This window comes from Haliotis rufescens, unplaced genomic scaffold (assembly GCF_023055435.1).
Source record: "Haliotis rufescens isolate VD_foot unplaced genomic scaffold, xgHalRufe1.0.p SCAF_16, whole genome shotgun sequence".
Classification (NCBI taxonomy): Eukaryota; Metazoa; Mollusca; class Gastropoda; order Lepetellida; family Haliotidae; genus Haliotis; species Haliotis rufescens.
In genome coordinates this window covers 2,796,011-2,817,242 of record NW_025963846.1, presented here as the reverse complement: position 1 = coordinate 2,817,242, position 21,232 = coordinate 2,796,011, and the positions used below count along the sequence as shown (strand labels likewise).

At 43.7% G+C, this 21,232-nt stretch overlaps 1 protein-coding gene across 1 annotated transcript in view; it reads right to left on the bottom strand.

Annotated features, from left to right (window-relative positions):
• The window catches only part of LOC124144897 (protein dachsous-like), a 105,113-nt gene that overhangs the window by 68,275 nt on the left and 15,606 nt on the right, over positions 1–21,232 (bottom strand). The window contains exons 8-20 of the mRNA XM_048396705.1: positions 20,267–20,528; positions 16,379–16,741; positions 14,174–14,253; positions 13,165–13,319; positions 11,875–12,068; positions 10,756–10,992; positions 9,539–9,792; positions 8,126–8,286; positions 6,663–6,992; positions 6,005–6,210; positions 5,130–5,366; positions 3,762–4,003; positions 1,389–1,575 (exon numbers count right to left, since the gene is read on the bottom strand). Coding sequence (XP_048252662.1) covers positions 1,389–1,575; positions 3,762–4,003; positions 5,130–5,366; positions 6,005–6,210; positions 6,663–6,992; positions 8,126–8,286; positions 9,539–9,792; positions 10,756–10,992; positions 11,875–12,068; positions 13,165–13,319; positions 14,174–14,253; positions 16,379–16,741; positions 20,267–20,528 — 2,908 coding nt within the window. The remainder of the gene's footprint in view (positions 1–1,388; positions 1,576–3,761; positions 4,004–5,129; positions 5,367–6,004; positions 6,211–6,662; positions 6,993–8,125; positions 8,287–9,538; positions 9,793–10,755; positions 10,993–11,874; positions 12,069–13,164; positions 13,320–14,173; positions 14,254–16,378; positions 16,742–20,266; positions 20,529–21,232) is intronic.

Sequence of the window (21,232 nt, the reverse complement as noted above, 5' to 3'; positions counted from 1 at the left end):
CCAAGTGGTGCATGCATACAAGACGATTAACATACAATGTAACAGACAAGATCATTGTCACAACACGCCTCTGACAATGTGTGACGCGTGCACGATTTTCCCGCGCTTTGAGCGCCACGTGGTCTAGTCCTCACAATAACAACCGTGTACCATGTTCTTTGAGGAATCTGTTTGTTGAGGAATCTGTTTGTTCACATATTTGGATAACATTTATGGAACTATGCGTGGACAAGGCTACAGCACGTGAGTAAGAAAAATTTGACTTTACTATGACACTGCGATGTCCAACAAGTATGTGTCGCCGATCTGTGACTTAAGATCTCTTCGGGATATTTTTTAACTTTTATGGATATAACTTATTATTTATGTGAACTTTTAACATTTAACATTAAGTCGTAAATAGTCTGAAATATATATAACAAGTGATGCAGGCCTCAGGCGTTTACCAATTTGGGGAAACCCACGAGCATGGGTATGGTGCTGACGCAACTCTGAACAGGGAATTGAGATGGCTTGGACGCCTGGGCCACCAACATGTTGATTGGTTTGTTGTTTTACGCCGCACTCAGCAATATTCCAGCTACATGACGGCGGTCTGTAATTAATCGAGTCTTGACAAGACAATCCAGTGATTGATATCATGAGCATCGATCCACGTAATTGGGATCGATGACATGCTTCAACCAAGTCAGCGAGCCTGACCACCCGATCCCGTTAGTCGCCTCTGACGACACGCATAGTCGCCTTTTACGACAAGTATGGGTTGCTGGTACCTATTCTACCCCGGATTTTCACGGGTCCCACCAAAGTGTATCTGAGAATATTGCTCCCAATACAAGGACCTCTTAGACAACCGTCACTGTCGACATGTGACACAGTCTCAGCGCTTTGAACACTGTGTGTACTTCCGCCCAGAGAGAGGAAGGTCGGTGGGTCGATCCACGGCCGCGTCAGAAGATGGTACTTGTTGTTACCCTGCCTGGCGCTCTGCATTAAGAGGATAAAATAAGGACTGGTCGGCTCGGTGTCAGTATGCTGTGTCTGAGTGGGATGTCCATTTGTAACTGCGATATTGTGTCTCGGTTGGCTAGTAGTATAAAACCGACATTAATCCGGTCTAGTACATGTAGGCGCGCGCACGCGCACACACGGAAGCGCTCACTCAAACACACAAGTGTATGCACGTCGCTATATGAGTGGAATAATCTAAAACGCGACGTGAAACCTTATTCACTACACCTCACCTCACCTCACCTCACCTCACCTCACCCCACCGCACCGCAAGTCACCTCACCTCACCTTGTAGACTGCATGTCATATATATTTTTGCAGCCCATGGACGATGTCAAAATGAGCTAACAATCGAATGATGTCATTGAAATTATTACCGGAAGTGACGTTGTCCAGAAAGTATGACACCTTTCCGTCGTCGCCCAGGTCCTGGTCTGTGGCTGTTATGACTGACACCATCGTTCCTACATCGGTGTTTTTCGCAAGGTGTATGTCTGACCTTGAAGTCGCCATGCTGCCGTTTGACAGTTTCCAGGAGGGAATAAACTCATTTCTTGGAAGAACCTAAAATATCATTGTAAAATTACATAGTGAGTCTTCACCAACCCATGCTTGCCGTAAAAAAAAAACATGATCGTGGGATGGAATGTTTCTAGGTTTGTCAGCACCATTCCCGTGCTCGTGGGGTGTCACCGAAGTGGAAAACGTCTAAGACCTGCATCACTTTGGGCTTGCCTCACACCTAAAGCTGATATAACTTGAATATTGTTAAAAGCGGCGTTAAACCCAACATACTCACTCACTCCTGCGTATTATATATCTCCATTCGCCACCGACGTCACCATATCAATATCTCTTATTAATTATGCTTAACATTTTCTCTTGCTCATAACCACCTCCGTGGTCCAGTGGTAGAGCGTCCGCCTGGAGAGCGGGAGGTCCGGGGTTCGATCCCCGGCCGCGTCATTCCAAAAGACGTTAAGACCCGTTAAGATCCGGGGTAGAATAGGTCTTCACCAATCCCATTCTTGCCGTAAAAGGCGACTATGCTTGTCGGGAGAGGCGACTAACGGGTTCGGGTGTCAGGCTCGCTGACTTGGTTGATGCATGTCATCGATCCCAATTGCGCGGATCGATGCTCATTGTGTTATTCATTGGGTTGTCTGGTCAAGACTCGATTATTTACAGACCGCCGTCATATAGCTTGAATATTGCTGAGTGCAGCGTTTAAGAACAAACAAACAAGTACATGAGTCAATACATTGGGTTTTACTCTGCTTTCAACAATATTACCAGGAGGCACCAAGAACAGGCAGCCAACTTTGCACCCATGTGGGAAAGAGTAACCAGATCATCTGCGTGACGAGCTAACGTTACACCGCCTCGTTATAAGCTTCCGCACCCCGTACCAGTAAACTCTTTGTGGTACCAGTTGTATCTGTCTGCACATTGGACCTGTTGAGGACCGCCTCCGTGGTCTAGTGGTAGAGCGTCCGCCCGGAGAGCGGAAGGTCCGGGGTTCGATCCCCGGCCGCGTCATACCAAAAGACGTTAAAAGATGGTACTTGTTGTTACCCTGTCAGGCGCTCGGCATTAAGGGGCTAAAACAAGGACTGGTCGGCTCGGAGTCAGTATACTGTGTCTGAGTGGGGTATTCATGTTAAACTGCGGCATGGTATCTCAGTGAGCTAGCACTATAAATCGGCATTAGTCCGGACTAGTAGAAGCACCCTCACACCTACATACACGTGCATGCACGTCGCTATATAAGTGCAATAATCTTGGACGCGACGTTAAACCCCATTTCACCTCACCTCACCTCACACATGAGGGAAAGAGTAACCAGATCATCTGCGTGACGAGCTAACGTCACATCGCTTCGTCATAAGCTTCCGCACCCTGTATAGACTATACCAGTAGACTCTTTGTGGTATTAGTTAGTTTATTTGTTGTTTAACGCCGCACTCAGCAACAGCCTAGTAACGGTTTGATAACGTTTGTAGCATTTACAGTTAAATCCAATTCCAAGTTTATTCTTTGGCCCCGCAGGTTATTTGTTTGTTTGTTTGTTGTGTAACGCCGCATTCCCGCTATATGACGGCGGTCGGTAAATAATCGAGTCCGGACCAGACAATCTAATAATTGACATCATGAGCATCGAGCCACGCAATTGGGATACGATGACATGCATCAAATCAAGTCAGCGAGCCTGACCACCCGATCCCGTTAGTCGCCTCTACGACATGCATAGTCGCCTTCGGCAAGCATGGGTTACTGAAGACCTATTCTAACACGGATCTTAAAGTGATGTTAAGATTGGTGGTATATTGATATTCGCATTGCCTTATGAGGCTCTAGAAGGTTTACAGACACATTTAGAAAGGTAGGAATTTTACAAACCTAAAGATTTTATAAAAATGGTTTATTGAAGATCAATATCACTTTTCATGTTTGTTCAGTGTACACCGATGTTAGAGTAAACTATCTTAATATATACCAAAATCAGAATGTTAACAAAATTGTTTAAATTAAGGTTATGTGATTGCACAGAAAAGTATGTAAGTTCATTTAACATGCTATGAAACAAAGAAAGTGTTTGAATTTGTAACACACCCTAGGCCATGTTCTGTAGGACTGACATTCACATTACTCATCCTACCAGGTACCCATTCACTGCTGGATTAATAGATGCACATTTCGAACCAAGTCACGTCCCTAATGAGACAATACATGCAGCATGTGATTCCCACCTTGACCAAAATGACCGTTGCTCCTGTCCTGGGTTGGCCAGCGCTTGGCGAATCCACAGCGTGGACTGTGATGGTGTAGCTGGAGTCGCCGTCGGTGTCGTAGTCGACCGTGGTGCCGTCCACTATGAGGTTATGGCCGTCAATGTTGAAAAGTGACTTGTCCCCATCAGTTATGTACATGGTTATATTGCCATTGCCTCCTCTGTCGGCGTCACTGCATGTGAGATTCACCAATGAAATGCCTGAATGAAACACAAATATCTGATCACTGATCAAGGAGGATAGTTATTATAATTGGTGAGCATATACAGTTTTAACCTCGTGAAATGTGTGATATGAATGATTGAAAAATTAACGGTATTCTGCAATTAGATTGGTTGAAAACCGTTTTTGAATCTCGCAGACCTTTCATTGCTTATGAATATTTTTCTTGATGGATAAGTATGTTTTTCTCAATCCCAAATTTGAAAAGAAGAGTCATTATGCCTGGTGATGCTGATATATATTAATTAAATACGTTTGATGAAAAATTTCAATTCAGTTGATTTTTCCACATTCTGTATACTGTGTCTGTGTGGGGTATTCATGTTAAACTGCGGCATGGTATCTCAGTGGGCCTGCTCTATACATCGGCATCAGTCTGGACTATTACAAGCAGCCACACACACACAGGCACAGACACACACACACAGGCACAGACACACACACACAGGCACAGACACACACACACAGGCACAGACACACACACACACACGTCGCTGTATAAGTGCAATAATCTTGAACGCGACGTTTAACCCCATTTCACCTCACCACACTATGTAGATAATCATGTGTTTTCAGATTTGTGGGTGTTATTGGGGTTTTTTATCCCCGGAAATTGTAACATTTTAAAACCCTGGCAATAATGCCCCGTCGGTTCCAAATAAAATTTCCGAGCATACGTAATGTATATCTCCTAAATGTGTAGCTGATCCTTTGTCGTCGAATATATTGAATAGGATGGACTTAGAAGAAATTGGGTCTGATTTTTACATTATTTATGTTAACTTTTCCTCCACCCACAAAACCCTGTTAAGACTCACTGGACCCGTGAAGATTCCGGGGTAGAATAGGTCTTCAGCAACCCATGCTTGCCGTAAAAGGCGACTATGCTTGTTGTAAAAGGCGACTAACGGGATCGGGTGGTCAGGCTCGCTGACTTGGTTGATGCATGGCATCGATCCCAATTGCGTGGATCGATGCTCATGACATTAATCACTGGATTGTCTGGTCCAGACTCGATTATTTACAGACCGCCATCATATAGCTGGAATATTGCTGAGTGCAGCGTTAAACAACAAACCAACCAACCAAGCAACTAAAACTCACTTGTAGAATTTTCCGTGACGTTCACAGTGTAGAAGGTCTGTTCGAAAAGAGGCATGTTGTCGTTGATATCTTCAATGGTCACTGTAAGGTCAGCTGTTTTCACTACGCCTCCTCCTGTGTCTACTTGAACGGTCAGTTTATCAAGAAGGAGTCTCGTCCTGTTGTCCGCGTCAATCCTTTCCTTCACTGACATCTCACCCGTGTCCCGATGAATACTGAAGAAGTGGCTGTCGTCCCCTGGTGTAAAATAATCATCTAACTTGTAATGTCAACTGAACCTTCCACAGACCTGCAAATCATGCCCACGAGTGAGTGAGTGAGTGAGTTGGGTTTAACGCCGCTTATAACAAACAGTATTACAGTTATATCGCGGCGTGTCAACTTAATGTGGGAGGAAAGCCCGAAGTGATGCAGGTCTCAGACGTTTACCACTTCGGTGAAAACCAGGAGCCTGGTATGGTGCTGACAAACCTAGAAATATTATCTCGGTGAACCGGGATTCGAACCCATAATCATAGGTTTCTGACGTGCAAAAGGAACGCGTGTCTGCACAGCGAATCGCGGCGCCTTAGACGACTGGGCCACCTGATGCAGGTCTTAGACATTCGACCCAAGAGCACGGGCATTGTGCACACGAACCTAGAAACATAATCGGGGCGAACCGGGATTCGAACCCACGGTCATAGGTTTCTGGCGTGCGCGAGGGACGCAACTCTGCACAGCGAATTGCGGCGCCTTAGGCGACTGGCCCTCTCTTGCCCCCAGAATCTTTACTGAAAATATTTCGACTTATGAAAGTTTCTTCCAGTCTTTTTAGGATTTGTACGAGTGAAGAATAATTAAGTGACATGCATCACATTGATATAATTACACACCAGTAAGTGAATAGCTGATATTCTTGGCGGAGTCTGTCGCCATGACAACAAAGAGACTGGGCACAGGTAACCCTGCTGGGATCTCTTCTGGTATTTTGACATCGGACTTTGCGCTGACGGATACCATGTCGGACTTGTTCGGACTTTCAGTCTCGTCTCCATGAATGGACACGGCACATGACGCCACATGGACACCGTCGGATGCTCTGTAACAGAGAGAAGATCACAATTGTAAAATATTTAGCCTTGGCCCCATTAGTCGTTGGAATGAGTGAGCTTGTCTTAACGCTACAATGACTTAGTTGGTTGGTTCGTTGTTTTACGCCGCACTCAGCAATATTCCAGCTGTATGACGGCGGTCTGTAAATAATCGAGCCTGGACCAGACAATCCAGTGATTGATGTCACGAGCATCCATTGACATCCACGCAAGTTGGATACGATGACATGCATCAACCAAGTCAGCGAGAATGACCACCCGATCCCGTTAGTCGCCTCTTACGACAAGCATAGTCGTCTTTTACGGCAAGCATGGGTTCCTGAAGACCTATTCTACTCCGGATCTTCACGGGTAAGTAACTATAGAAACGAATACAGAGCAAAGAGAGAACTAAACCTCTTTTCGAAGATAAAGGATTCCGATCACAAATATGTCCAACCTTAGTTCTATCAAATAGCTTTTTCTTTTGGACAATTTATTCTTGGTCTTCAGCTTGGAATCTAAATATTCAAACAGATCCTTGTCTCTTCCTAAGATACTGTAGCTGATGGTGTCGTTGTCAACGTCTTCGGCTATGATTGTTGCCAATGATGATCCTGGCGGCTTGTCGGTGGACAATTCCAAATCTTCAAGAGTCTTTTCGAATCTGGGGACATTGTCATTAATGTTTTCAATCTTGAGGACAAGAGTTCCAGTCACTGTCGTGGGTTTGGTTCCTGTGTCTGCTGCTTCGACAACCAGAGTCAACGTATCCATTCCGGCAGCGTCGCTGTCAAAGAGGCGTACCGTCCTTAAAACACCTTTATTGGGGTCCAGTGAAAAGTATTCTGTGACGTTAACGCCAGAACCTGAAGATAAGCAGATTTAGTGTCCGTGTTATATTCCAAGGGCAAGTGCATTTTCAAAAAGAATTGGATCTAACACAATGTCCATAAATAGACATGCATGATTTCTTGTTATTAGCCGAACACTCGGACAGTGAATGGTCTTTTAAGGCTGGGTTTTATCAAAAGAAAGAAATTGTCTCAGAAATGCTTGAAAAAAATAAATATGTGTCCGACTGTTACAAAAAGAAAGTAATAGTCTGCCACCAAAAACACAATGGTTTATGAAAAATATTTAGCCTAATAGTTTTAATTAAAGAAATATCAGGTTTTGCAGATATAGCTAAAAACATATCTAGTCTAGTCGAGGGAGGGAGGGAGTTGGGCTAAAAGCTGCTTTGAAAAGTATTTCAGTTATATCACGGTTGGCAGCTTGATGTAGGACGAAAGCCCGATGTTGATGTGATTCTTCGACGATAATCACTTTAGAGCAGACCTTGACACACAAGGAGAGCACGGTGATAGGTTTCTGGCATACGAAAGGGGCGTTACTCTGCACGGCAATTGGTGGCACCTATCACAGACCTCATTGAGCCCACGAGCACACTGGTGCTGACTAACCAAAAAATATAATCTGGACTAATTTGAGATTCGAACCCACGACAAGCTAAGGGGCGAAACACCGAAGTGGGAATTCAGTGCCTTATACTATTTCGCCATGATCGTGAATTGTAATGAGAATTCTTATCTAATTCTCCAAACATTCACACCGATTAAGGGGCGGCCGGGAAGTCTAGTGGTTAAAGCGTTCGCTTGTCACGCCGAAGACCCGGGCTCGATTCCCGACATGGGTACAATGTGTGAAGCCCATTTCTGGTGTCCCCCGCCGTGATATTGCTGGAATATTGCTAAAAGCGGCGTAAAACCTCACTCACTCACTCGATTGGTAATTTCAGCCCTTCTCCGTCTCGATTTATAATGGATGCAAAACGCCAGTAAAACGTTATCCAATTGCAGTTAGAGGTCCTTGCAGTCATATTATAACAGTTTACCAGATGTTGCTGAAGCTAATGTGTACCGCACATAGCCATCAACGCCGACGTCCTCATCGCTTGCTGTGAAGAGGGCCACCTCAGAAAAGAAGCTGATGTTCTCCGGAACACTGATACCCTTGAAATTATCCTTGTCTTTCATTTCTGGGGACGTCCATGTAGGGGAGTATTCGTTCTTTGAAACTATCTGCAGCGGTGGAAATACAGAGTATTTTAGTTTTCTTTCGGCGGTTAACAAACTTATAAAAAAATTAACAGAACTTGAACGCTTCACCCTTTGTGAACGTCCCGGCCACAGAGGGAACATCACATGGTATTCCCCTGGTGATAGGTCTACAACTTATATCATTCACTCAGGCATTAATCCGGTCAGTGATGCCTGTCACTCCCATTTAATCTATTAATCTTAAACGTCAACGCCAGAGAATAATCAGTCTCGATTCCACTGGGAGTAAATGGAAAAATTGTGGTGAGAATTATATGGATGGTTCACGCCAGAGAATATTCACCTTAACCATCCACCGAAATAGATTCCATTGGACGTGAAAGGAAGAATATCGGTGAAAATTATATGAATATATCATGCTGATATCCTACAGTCAAGCAATCTCATTAAAATCAGATCTTAGTTCTCGCTACCGCTAAACAAAGATCTGAGGACATCCCATTAGGGGTCAAACCGACCTTTCATCCGACCAATCAGAGCGTCGCTTACCACATCATGAAAGTGACAGTCGGAATGTGATTTCTTATAATGCAGCCATTGAAAACTTTAAACCGGGGTATTCCGAAAGTTAGTTACGGGCTTAACGACTAAATCTATACAATCTAGACCATATATTAGCCATTCAAGAATGTTCTTTTGTTCATGTTTCAAATTTGTAAGCGAGAACTTGTCAAAATATGTTTCGAAGCGTAGTCGCCAATTTGAAATGAGTGCCGTAGAGCACGAGAAAGCTGCCTTCTAATTGGCTCACGTCGACTTCTTGTCAGTAATTCCATTGGTCGGTCAGAGTTCGCGAAAGGTCGGTCTGACGTGACCCGTAATGGGATGTCCTCAGATCTTTGTTTAGCGGCAGCGAGAACTAAGATCTGATTTTAATAAGATTGACAGTCAAGATCCTGGAGAAGCATTTGGTTCTAGGGACCAACTCTGAATTTATAACGTCAACGCCAGATAATAACCAGTCTCGATTATCCGACGAAACATTCCATTGGGTACACAAGGAGTGAGTGAGTACGGTTTTACGCCGCTTTTAGCAATATTCCAGCAATATCACGGCGGGGGACACCAGAAATGGGCTTCACACATTGCACCCGTGTCGGGAATCGAACCCGGGTCTTCGGCGTGACAAGCGAACGCTTTAACCACTAGGCTACCCGACCGCCCTGGGCACACAAGGAAGAATAGCATTGACGTTATAGAAGCTACTACTTACGGACACGTAGATACTAGCGGTGCTTGTCTTGGCGTCACCCAGTGATGGCGCATCGGATCCCTCCACAGAAAACCTCAGTATAGAGTTGGCCTCTCCAAGTGTCTCAAAATCCATTTTGTCACCATCAGCATATAGATTAATTCCTTCGAGGTGGAAAAGGTCTTTTAAATCATCACCAGTCTTTAAAGTTAGAGAAACATTCCCGTTCGGACCTTCGTCAGCGTCAAACGTTCGAATTCTTGTCAATAGTGTGTCTGTAGAAAAACAAGGGTCATAATTAGGTGAGTTTTGCATTCGAGTTGGGTTTATCGCCGCTTTAAATAGTACTTCAGTTATATTACGGCGTCTTGTAAAGTCCGAAATGGTACAGGTCTTAGACGCATACCACCTGGCGAAACACACGCCGGTAAGGCGCTAAAAACATGAAAACAAAATCAGGGCTAACCGGAATTGGAGCCCGTATGCAATGCCTTAGGCGTCTTGACCACTCGTGCCCTTTCTGGGTGACTTCTTCTTGCTTGATTATTGCTGAGTGCGGCGTTAAACAACAAACCAAACAAAGATCCGGGGTAGAATATGTCTTCAGCAACCCATGCTTGTCGTAAAAGGCGACTATGCTTGTCGTAAAAGGCGACTAACGGGATCGGGTGGTCAGACTCGCTGACTTGGTTGATGCATGTCATCGATCCCAATTACGTGGATCGATCCTCATGATATTAATCATTGGATAGTCTTGTCCAGACTCGATTATTTACAGACCGCCGTCATATAGTTGGAATATACCTGAGTGCGGCGTTAACCAACAAACCAACCAACAACAAAAACTTCTTGCTCTTAAACCAACGTCTAGGTGATCCCGGCATAGATGAAGGACTCACTCTGCACCACTCCAAAGGCCATTTGACTGCCGGGGCGGTCGGGAAGCCTAGTGGTAAAAGCATTCGCTCGTCACGCCGAAGACCCGGGTTCGATTCCCGACATGGGTACAATGTGTGAAGCCCATTTCTGGTGTCCCCCGCCGTGATATTGCTGGAATATTGCTAAAAGCGGCGTAAAACCATATTCACTCACTCAATTACTCCCAATTTGACTGCCCGTTTATGAACAAAACATCCCATGATCAATGCATCGATAAAATAGCCTGTTAACAAATACATATTAATTTTCCTTTCTACATCAAGAGGACAATGTGTGTGGTGAAAAAGCAGTATTCTTACGACTTGAAGAGTTTTCACCAACGTTGAGGTGATAGATATTCTTTTCGAAGCAAGGATAGTTGTCGTTGATGTCTAACACTTTCAAAGAGCGAACGGATTTAGCCTCATGACTGCCTGAGTCCTTGACGATGAAGGTCAGGTTGGGGAAGCCATGAGGTCCTCTTGGCAAGTCCCGGTCAATGTGGTCGATGATCCTGAGGACGTTGTTGGTGAAGTTGAAGTAGCTCGCACCATCACCTGGTCAGGAAACAACTAATATAGTCTCACATCAACTGGATTTGTTGAGATCTGCCCGCAACAGATTACATTTGTATGTTTACAAATGATCATCCGTTTCCGCAACGAGATTTTCAATACTTGAAACCAATGCGCCGTTTCTGTTGGTAAGCGCAACCAATATCTACAATATCAAAATATTAACTGCACTCAAAAATATAGAGAAACATTACAAACTAAACAAGGCACAATCTTGCTGGCCGGATAGTCTAAACTAGGTCGATTTTCAGGACACGCATGTGTCAAAGGATACACATCCTGTGTACCCGTGAAGATCAGGGTTAGAATTGGTCGTCAGCAACCTATGCTTGTCGTCAGAGGCGTCGTCAGGCTGGCTGACGGTAGTCAACGTATACCAACTGCTTAGATCTATGCTCATGATGTCAATCACTGGATTGTCTGGTCCAGACTTGATGATTTACAGACCGCCGTCATATACGTTGAATATTACTGAGTCCGGCGTTCAGCAACAAACAAAGACAAGAATGTTATGCTTCTCTACATATCAAGCTGTCCCCGTTAGAAAATAATGTAACATATCACCGTTTCTAACCTGCCGGGCAAAAGGATACACTTGGAATTGGATTTGACTGAAAAAAATACAAACGTTATCAAACCGTTACCAGGCTAAAAACAGTCGCCAAAAAACTGCACACTTGAGGTCAAAACAGACAACTATGAGACCCGTATGAAATACATCACTATCGAATAACCATTTCTGTTTGTTTTTATTTCTAGTCTCCATCAAACATAGATGTATATTTCTTTTGCCTAGCAGTTTATATTCTTTTTATATGTTGAATGTTCTAAATCTCTAAATGAGATTAAATTGTGGGAATTCACCTTGCAAAATATAAGTAAGATTGTCGTTAGGATCAGCGTCCACCGCTTTGAACAAGCCACCAAGAATGGACCCTATTGGCATCTCTTCTGGAATCCCAAGGTCATCACCGAACGTCAGAACTGGGGTTTCGTCGTTAACGTCAATAACATTGACGCTAAGAGTAACGGGAACAGTGTATAAGCCGTCAAATGCTCTGAAACAGTGGTTACAAATATACAACATGAATACAACTTACTCCATCTGGTAAATCCAGATCTATTACCTTACAAAACCTGTTGGTCGAATGGGGGTCAGCTGAGGTGGCATGGGGTTAAGGTCGCGTACAAGACTATCGCACTTAAGTGCGACGTGTTTCCCAGGTCAAAACTCATTTACAGCCCGCAGTGATTCGGCTGCGGCATAAAACAACATTTACTCACTCACAGTTCTATTTTACACCATCATTATTTTCTTAACACGTGTTAAATATATCATGCTTAATTGGTGTACTTTTTTTAAATTCTATATGTGTGTTTGTTGTTTAACGCCGCGTTCAGCAATATTCCAGCTATAAATATTCGATTCTGGACAAGACAATCCAGTTAGTGACATTATGAGCAACGCACCACGAAATCGGGGTACGATAACACGCAGTCAACCATGTCTTCCAGCTGAGCCCCATCCATTTGGTTGCCTCTTGCGACCGACCCGTGAAGATCCGGGGTAGAATAGGTCTACAGCAACCCATGCTTGCTGTTAAAGCGACAGACTATGCTTGTCTTAAGAGGCGACTAACGGGATCGGGTGGTCAGGCTCGCTAACTTGGTTGATGCATGTCATTGATTTCCAGTTGCGTGGATCGATGCTCATGATATCAATCACTGGATTGTATGGTCCTGACTCGATTATTTACAGACCGCCGTCATATAGCTGGAATATTGCTGAGTGCGGCGTTAAACAACAAACCAACCAACAAACCAACCTCTTGCGACCAGCTTAAGTTTCTGGGGACCAGTTCTAACCCGGAGTCCCCTCGGGGATATGTTAGATGGTGTAAAGTTTCTTATTGTATTAGGGGCGGTCGGGTAGCCTATTGGTAAAAGCGTTCGCCCGTCACGCCGAAGACCCGGGTTCGATTCCCGACATGGGTACAATGTGTGAAGCCCTTTTCTGGTGTCCCCCGCCGTTATATTGCTGGAATATTGCAAAAAGCGTCGTAAAACCATATTCACTCACTCACTTATTGTATTACATCAAAGTGAAAATTGAACATTTAGACAGCACCTGCACGACAACGTTTTAAGGCTTACTCTATTTTAATGGTATACCGCCTCTCCTTCTCATAATCCAGTGGACGAGTGAGTATTAAACTGGCGTTGTTGATGTGGAACAGGTCCCCATGACTCTTCAGTGAATACGTTATGTTGTCGCCTTCATTGTCTTCACACAGAAAGTGCAATAATGTCTGTTGAAGTATGATATGCTCTTAAGGATAGATATTATTAATGTACAACTTGATTTAGTCACGATATGGCTGAAATATTGCCGATGTGACTAAAATCTTAACTCACTCACTCTTAAGGATAGATGTTAATTATTTAACTCTGGGTGTGTGTTTTTTATTAGGTGAAATTGGGTTTAACGTCGCGTCCAAGATTATTGCACTTATAAAGCGACGTGCATGCTCGTGTGTGTGTGTATGGCTGCTTGTACTAGTCCGGACTGATGCCGATTTATAGTGCTAGCTCACTGAGATACCATGCCACAGTTTAACATTTATACCCCACTCAGACACAGTATACTGACTCCGAGCCGACCAGTCCTTGTTTTAGCCCTTAATGCCGAGCGCCAGACAGGGTAACAACAAGTACCATCTTTTAACGTCTTTTGGTATGACGCGGCCGGGGATCAAACCCCGGACCTTCCGCTCCCTGGGCGGACTCTCTACCACTAGACCACGGAGGCGGTCTCTCTTTGTTTGAGGTTCGACTGATCTAATATTTCCAAAATATGAAATAAAATATGCGAGAAAGCTTTCAACGTCTTTAAGAGCTTTCATGAAAGATAAATCTTCAAAGTAAGTCAAGTGGAGGTTGAGGTGTCAACATGTGGGAGATAGACCTGACGTGGTGCAGCCCTTAGACGTTTCGGCTTCTTATTTATTTTTCTTTCGTTTACTTTATTTCATTTTCCTTTACCTCATAATGCATCCCTGGATGACGGGTATGATACTGACAAACCAAGCATAGATGGGCGAATCTTGGATGAGCCAAGGAATGAGATGCATATATGTCCATGTCTGTTGATTGGTATACTTACCTTATCCGCTGGGCTGTCCTCGTGGACGTCGATCAGCGTTGATCCTGTCGGTAACGGTGCGGCAAACACAGGCGGGGTGTCTGATATAGATGATAGTGAGGTTATAACATCATACACAAAACTTACACACGAACTACGAAGAATTCATATTAGTCCAGTTCCTTTTGAATATAGACCGCCTCCGTGGTCTAGTGGTAGAGCGTCCGCCCGGAGAGCGGAAGGTCCGGGGTTCGATCCCCGACCGCGTCATACCAAAAGACGTTACCTCATTGTAATTTGAATCCGAAAGGTCTTGTATTATAAGTAAACATTGCAGTCAAAGATCAGCCTGTTTTTTAACCCAAATGTGTCTGCCATGTTTGAGATTACTTTTGTGATATTTTTGACCAATCGTAGGCAAGTTTACAATTAACGACACCAGGACTGCACTGAATATTATTTTCCGACCAATCAGATTTATCGTTTCTAAATAGATACTGTCATAGCTGGCTGTGACAAGCATGGCGTTTGCTAAACAGATTAATCAAATGAACATTAAAACATTTCTTTTGAATTAAAAGTTTTTATTGCCGTTTATACCATATTTTATTGAATTTAGACCATAAAATTGAATTTATTGAATTAAGACCATAAAATTAAAGGACAGTACATAGCATTTAAAAATCATCAGCCCGGAGAGCGGATGGTCCGGGGTTCGATCCCCGGCCGCGACATACCAAAAGACGTTAAAAGATGGTACTTGTTGTTACCCTGTTTGGCGCTCGGCATAAAGGGGCTAAAACAAGGACTGGTCGGCTCGGAGTCAGTATACTGTGTCTGAGTGGGGTATTCATGTTAAACTGCGGCATGGTATCTCAGTGAGCTAGCACTATAAATCGGCATCAGTCCGGACTAGTACAAGCAGACACACACACATGCACGTAGCTATATAAGTGCAATAATCTTGGACGCGACGTTAAACCCCATTTCACCTCATCTCACCTTTTGAATATGGTACTTCGGCAACCCATGCTTGCATAAAAGGCGAATATGCTTTTGGGAAACATTGACATGCACCTACCAAGTCAGCGAGCCTGACCACCCGATCCCGTTCGTCGTCTCTGACGACAAGCATAGTCGCCTTTACAGCAAGCATGGGGTGCTGAGACCAATTCTAACCCGGAGTGACGCCCTGTATATTCTTTCATTTGGTTGAGTTCCTTGTACTGACGTCGGATTGTTATTACATATATCCAAAGAAGGAATGTATACAATTATTTGTTTGTTTAACGCCACACTCAGCAATATTCCAGCTATATGACGCCAGTCTGTAAATAATGGAGTCTGGACCAGACAATCTGGTGACTGACATCATGAGCATCGATGCAGATGGGATACGGTGACATGCAGCAACCAAGTTAGCGAGCCTGACCATCAGATCCCGTGAGTCGCCTCTTAAGACAAGCATAGTCGCCTTTACAGCAAGCATGGGTTGCTGAAGACCTATTCTACCCCGGATCTTCAGCAACCCATGCTTGCTGTAACAGGCGACTTTGCTTGTCGTAGGGGGGGACTAACGGGATCGGGTGGTCAGGCTCGCTGACTTGGTTGATACATTTCATCGATCCAAGTTGCGTGGATCGATGCTCATGATGTCAATCACTGGATTGTCTGGTCCAGACTCGATTATTTACAGACCGCCGAATGAATACCCCACCCTGACACAGTATACTGACTCCGAGCCGACCAGTCCTTGATTTAGCCCCTTAATGCCAAAAAACAAGTACCATCTTTTAACGATTTTTGGTATGACGCGGACGCTCTACCACTAGACCACGGTGGCGGTCGCAAGTGGAATTAACCAAAATGATAAGACCTGCATCACTTCGGGCTTTCCTCCCACATTAAGCTGTCACGCCGTGATATAACTGGAATACTGTTCGAAGCGGCGTTAAACCCAATTCACTCACTCACATTTGTTTAACTAACCGGTTTACAGGACATGTTCAAAAACAGTTGGTGGTGGAATTGAGTGCCTATTTACCACTTTTCATCAGACGTGTTAAAAAAGAGCACACAAACACATGCCACTAGTTTGTCATCTGACATAATTCTTCGACATACCTATTCGAAATCTCCAATCTCCCGGAACCCCGCTCGTAAAAATGCTGATGAAATTAACCCCATACGTTTGGGGACCTTTGTAATCCAAGAGTGGATATTCACTGTGAATGTCGGTTCCATCTCCGACCTTGATCCGTCCATCTGTCCATGAGATCCATAATGGACTAAATTTGTCCTCAACGATGGATGTTCCTAATCCTGATTTATGGAATGTGCTACACGATATGCACCCATATTTGATGCCGTTGTTCCTTTGCTTCCCGTCATTGCTTGTGAAAGCAAGATTGATGCAGTAATATCTCCCCTTTTTAGGATTAAATTTGTTGGACTCGGAAAGAACTATGAATGCCCGACCCTTTCCCTTGGCCTCAAACAGTAGACGATCTGTTCCGCTGATTGGCACTCCTAGTAAATTGACCATATTCAGGTTACCAGTTCCATCAGTCTTCAGCTCTTTGAACACACCTGGAAAAGAATTAACTTTTATTAACTTTTAACGGATTAACTTTTATGATGCTGGACCTACTACATTTTATAAGTTATTTACATGAATTTTGGTTTAGCACAGAAGACTGGCCAAATTATTTGAAAAGCTTCTTTAAAATGCTTAGCTGATAAAGTACACTTAAAAGACCGACTATTTGATATTTGGAGTGGGGCCTGGATTTTGTATGCAGCCTGGTTCCCTGGGTATGCTGCGCAGTCGCTACAGTGTAACTGACTATAGAAGTCCAGTTTCCACCCTTGCCGAACTTGGCTGTTATAATGGAGTTACATTTTGGCTGGACTAACGAGTCTATGCACAGTCCAATCAAAATCGCGCAACGAAATCGAAATCCGGTTGGTAAACTGTCGTGCAGATTTCGGTCGATTGCAAGATTTGCAAAGCATGTGCACCGCCAACTCGTTGTCTACAGATATTTTCCAAGTCTTTTTATGTTTTAATCAAGGTGCTCGCGTGATTTGATGCACTTGATTCCCGACATGGGTACAATGTGCGAAGCCAATTTCTGGTGTCCCCCGCCGTGATATTGCTGGAATAATGCTAAAAGCGGCGTAAAACCATATTCACTCACTCACTCTTGCCCAGGAAGATGCATACCCAGGGAACCAGGCTGTTTTGAATGTAGATTTGATATTCTTTTCGGCTACAGCTGCAAAACCAGACATCTCTTTAATTTAAACTATGAGCCCAATTATCTTTTTTTTTTAAACCTTGCAACAAAGTATTTTTTTGTGGCAGACACTTTCATTTTTATTCTACGAAAGCGCCTTAGTACGGAAACGCTGAGGGTTATGAATATGAGAAAAAATCATTATTATGTCGTGCACGAGATAGTTAAGTGCGCGCGCGAAATAATATACAGTGCGCGCGAAATAATATACCATGCGCACGAAATGAACTGACATTATTGACATTATGACTGCATATGTCGAGTACATTTCTTGTTAATCGTCAAATCTGAAGACCAACAACAGTACATACTTGTATTGGTGTCATATCAAAAAATAAATTCATGCTTTAAGTAAGTTAAAAGATATTGTTTTAAAATTAATAAGTCAAATTTATTAGCGCATTGGTACGCAGCGGACATGTGGTGTATATACCAACGGAAAAAAAGTAACTGCTTCAAAATAAGTTCACCCGTGAAGATCCGGACACACGCGTTGCTCACGGTGTCGGTGTTACAAGTCGATACCAGATTCTCTAAACGTCGTTTGATAGAAGTTAATTGCAAACAAGTTAACATGTCAAAGTTAGGTAAGCATTGCCAAATCATACATTCTCAGGCTTGAGAATGGGCCTATAAAGTCATAAATTACACGGAGAAAGGATGTACAAGAAAATCTCAAGCATTGTCAAAAGATAACATGCCCAGACAGGACACGCACTTATCCATCGTACTACTTGTCGCGGACCACCCGCTACCCCTTTCTTCCCAATGGTACACGCCAATGGGCGGACCTCATACATTGTCATACGGGATTAATTGTTAGGTCACAACTCAACTTGTCCTGGCTTACCATTAGTTAGTGAGATACGAGTAACAATGGAAGAGATGGGGCATGAAATAGGGGTTTAACGTCGTGGTAGAGATTATTGCACTCATATAGCGACGTGCATGCACGTGTGTGCGTGCGACTGCTTGTACTAGTCCGAACTTATGCCGGTTTCAAGTGCCATACCATGCCGTGATATAACATGGTTACCTCCTTTGTTATATCCCCTTAATGCCAGGCAGGGTAACAACAAGTTCCATCTTTTTACGTCTTTTGGTATGACGCAGCGGAGGAGGAGATTGGCCTGGTCCCGTTCCACAAAACGAAAGTAGCTCTACGACTACCGTAAACCTATGTTAAAGTATGCGATCACGATCACCTTAGAGCTAAGATCGCTTTGTGGAAGGGGATCTAGGCCATTTGCACTCGGGTTTCGAGTGGAAAGCCAAATGTACGTTAGAGTGAATTGTTTACTTCGTACAGGAATGTGCTATTTGTGGCAGTCGAGGATTTGGCTGTGCCGAAATACAATGATTACACAACGGTAAGTTAACATCCAGATAACGTGCTGTGAGGAGTCCTCTACATATTACTAAACATAAACGGGGGGGCACGGGGGGCACGGGGGGCCCAGTCGTCTAAGGCGCCGCGATTCGCTGTGCAGAGTTGCGTCCCTTGGGCACGCCAGAAACCTATGATTGTGGGTCCGAATCCCGGTTCGCCCCGATTATGTTTCTAGGTTTGTCAGCACCATACCCGTGCTCGTGGGTTTCACCGAAGTGGTAAACGTCTGAGACCTGCATCACTTCTGGCTTTTCTCCCACATTAAGCTGACACGCCGCGATATAACTGGAATGTTGTTAAAAGCGGCGTTAAAACCAAACTCACTCACTAAACTTGAACGGAGAAGACTAAATATGAAACCACATAACACCTATTGTTTCACGTTTATCATGAACACGGCTATAACGAACACACGGAAATAACAAACCATGTTCCCGAACATGTTCAAGAAATATTTTGGTTCTCATTTCAATCCAAGATGGCGGACATATTCTCAAATTTCGCGAGTAACAAACAACGGATATAACAAACTGATTTTCGAGTTATTTATATCCTTGTTTTTCTGCATATAGTTATATTAAATAACATATCTTAATGATTTAATTCCAGCCACATTACGGCGGGGGGACACCAGAATTGGGCTTCACACATTCTTCCCATGTGGGGAATCGAACTCCGGGCCGGCGTGACGAGCGAACGCTTTAACCACTAGGCTACCCGATCGCCCCACTCTGTGTCGGAAGATATTCAAATTACTACTCAGGGATTGAGTAGTAGAACTTTCTTCTTTTCACCCATGTGTATGTGCCTAAATACTCCTTAAGTACCCATGGCGATTTCGGGTAAGAAATGACAATATAGGTCCTCAGCAACCGACCCGTGAAGATCGGGGGTAGAATAGGTCTTCAGCAACCCATGCTTGCCATAAAAGGCAACTATGCTTGTCGTAAGAGGCGACTAACGGGATCTTATGGTCAGGCTCGCTGACTTGGTTGATGCATGTCATCGTATCTCAATTGTTTGGATCGATGCTCATGACATCGGTCACTGGATTGTCTGGTCCAGGCTTGATTATTTACAGACTGCCGTCATATAGCTTGAATATTGCTGAGTGCAGCGTTAAACAACAACCAACCACCCCTAGCAACCTATGCTCCATCACAAGGGGCGACTAAACGGATCGGGTGGTCACGCTCGGTGACTTGGTTGATTTTATGTCATCGTATCCCATCTGCGCGGATTGTTGCTCATGGTATCAATCACTGGATTTACTGGTTTGGGTTCGATTTTTACAGATTGCCATCATACTTGAATATTGCTGTGTTCGGGATTAAACAACACATGGGCCTTAACTATACATGCTTCTGTTTAGGTCTGGAACATCTCCAGGTTGAGGTAAAGGTTACAAATATGAAAGATCCTTACCTGCTCGAATTGTTCCAAAAACGACCAATGCCACTGTCCATTTTAATATGGTGGCGTGGTTAGGACAAAACTCGCGCATCCCGACAGCTTCTAAAACAGCAGAGAAGAGAAGATCAATTTGGAACTGTTTCATTTCGGGTACATATGTTAATAGCGACCGGAAGATGGTTTGGTTAGCAACATAACAGAAGTTGACCATGTCTGGCATCGACTTATTTCGCAAACTACACACACCTCGGGGAGGCTGAGGTCGCGAGGATGGCTGAACAGAGGCGAGTATGGTGCCTTATATGATTTGTATTTTCGGATGATTGTTATCTGTAGACATATGCATATTTATGACTTTAAAGTTAAACATTCTTCATTGTAACTATCATCCAGACGTCGCCTCGATGAATCTGGACATTGTTCCACAAAGCGATCTTAGCGCTACGACTATCGTAAGCCAGTGTTAAAGTATGGGCGTTACGATCACCTTAGCGCTAAGATGGCTTTGTTGAACGGGGCCCAGGACAGTTTTTCCTTAATGAAGAAACCACACACCAGGAAAAAGACGTCATAGTAATATACTCCGTTTTGCTAATAGTTTCTCACACCTCTCTTGGTCTGCATTAGTTATTGTATTTTAGTAATACAAGTCTTTTTTCAAATATCTGGAATTAAGCAAATGTACTGTTAATTAAAATATGATCTACCTTAAATTCCAGACTTTTTCATGTCTTTTTCCACGCATTCATCGCTGTTGAAGATATAACTACGACCTTCCTTCTCCGTCTGAAGTTCAATATGCAAGATGTCAGCAATAAGTAGTCGTGTAAACTATGAGTAGATACTATCCATTTCTGACCCCTACACATTCACGAGATGCTATCTATATTTGCTTGACAGATCAGTATAAAGTGGCTGAAACGCTCTGATTTATGTTTCTTTAGCGTTTGATGGTGGTGAATACATATCAAAGATAAC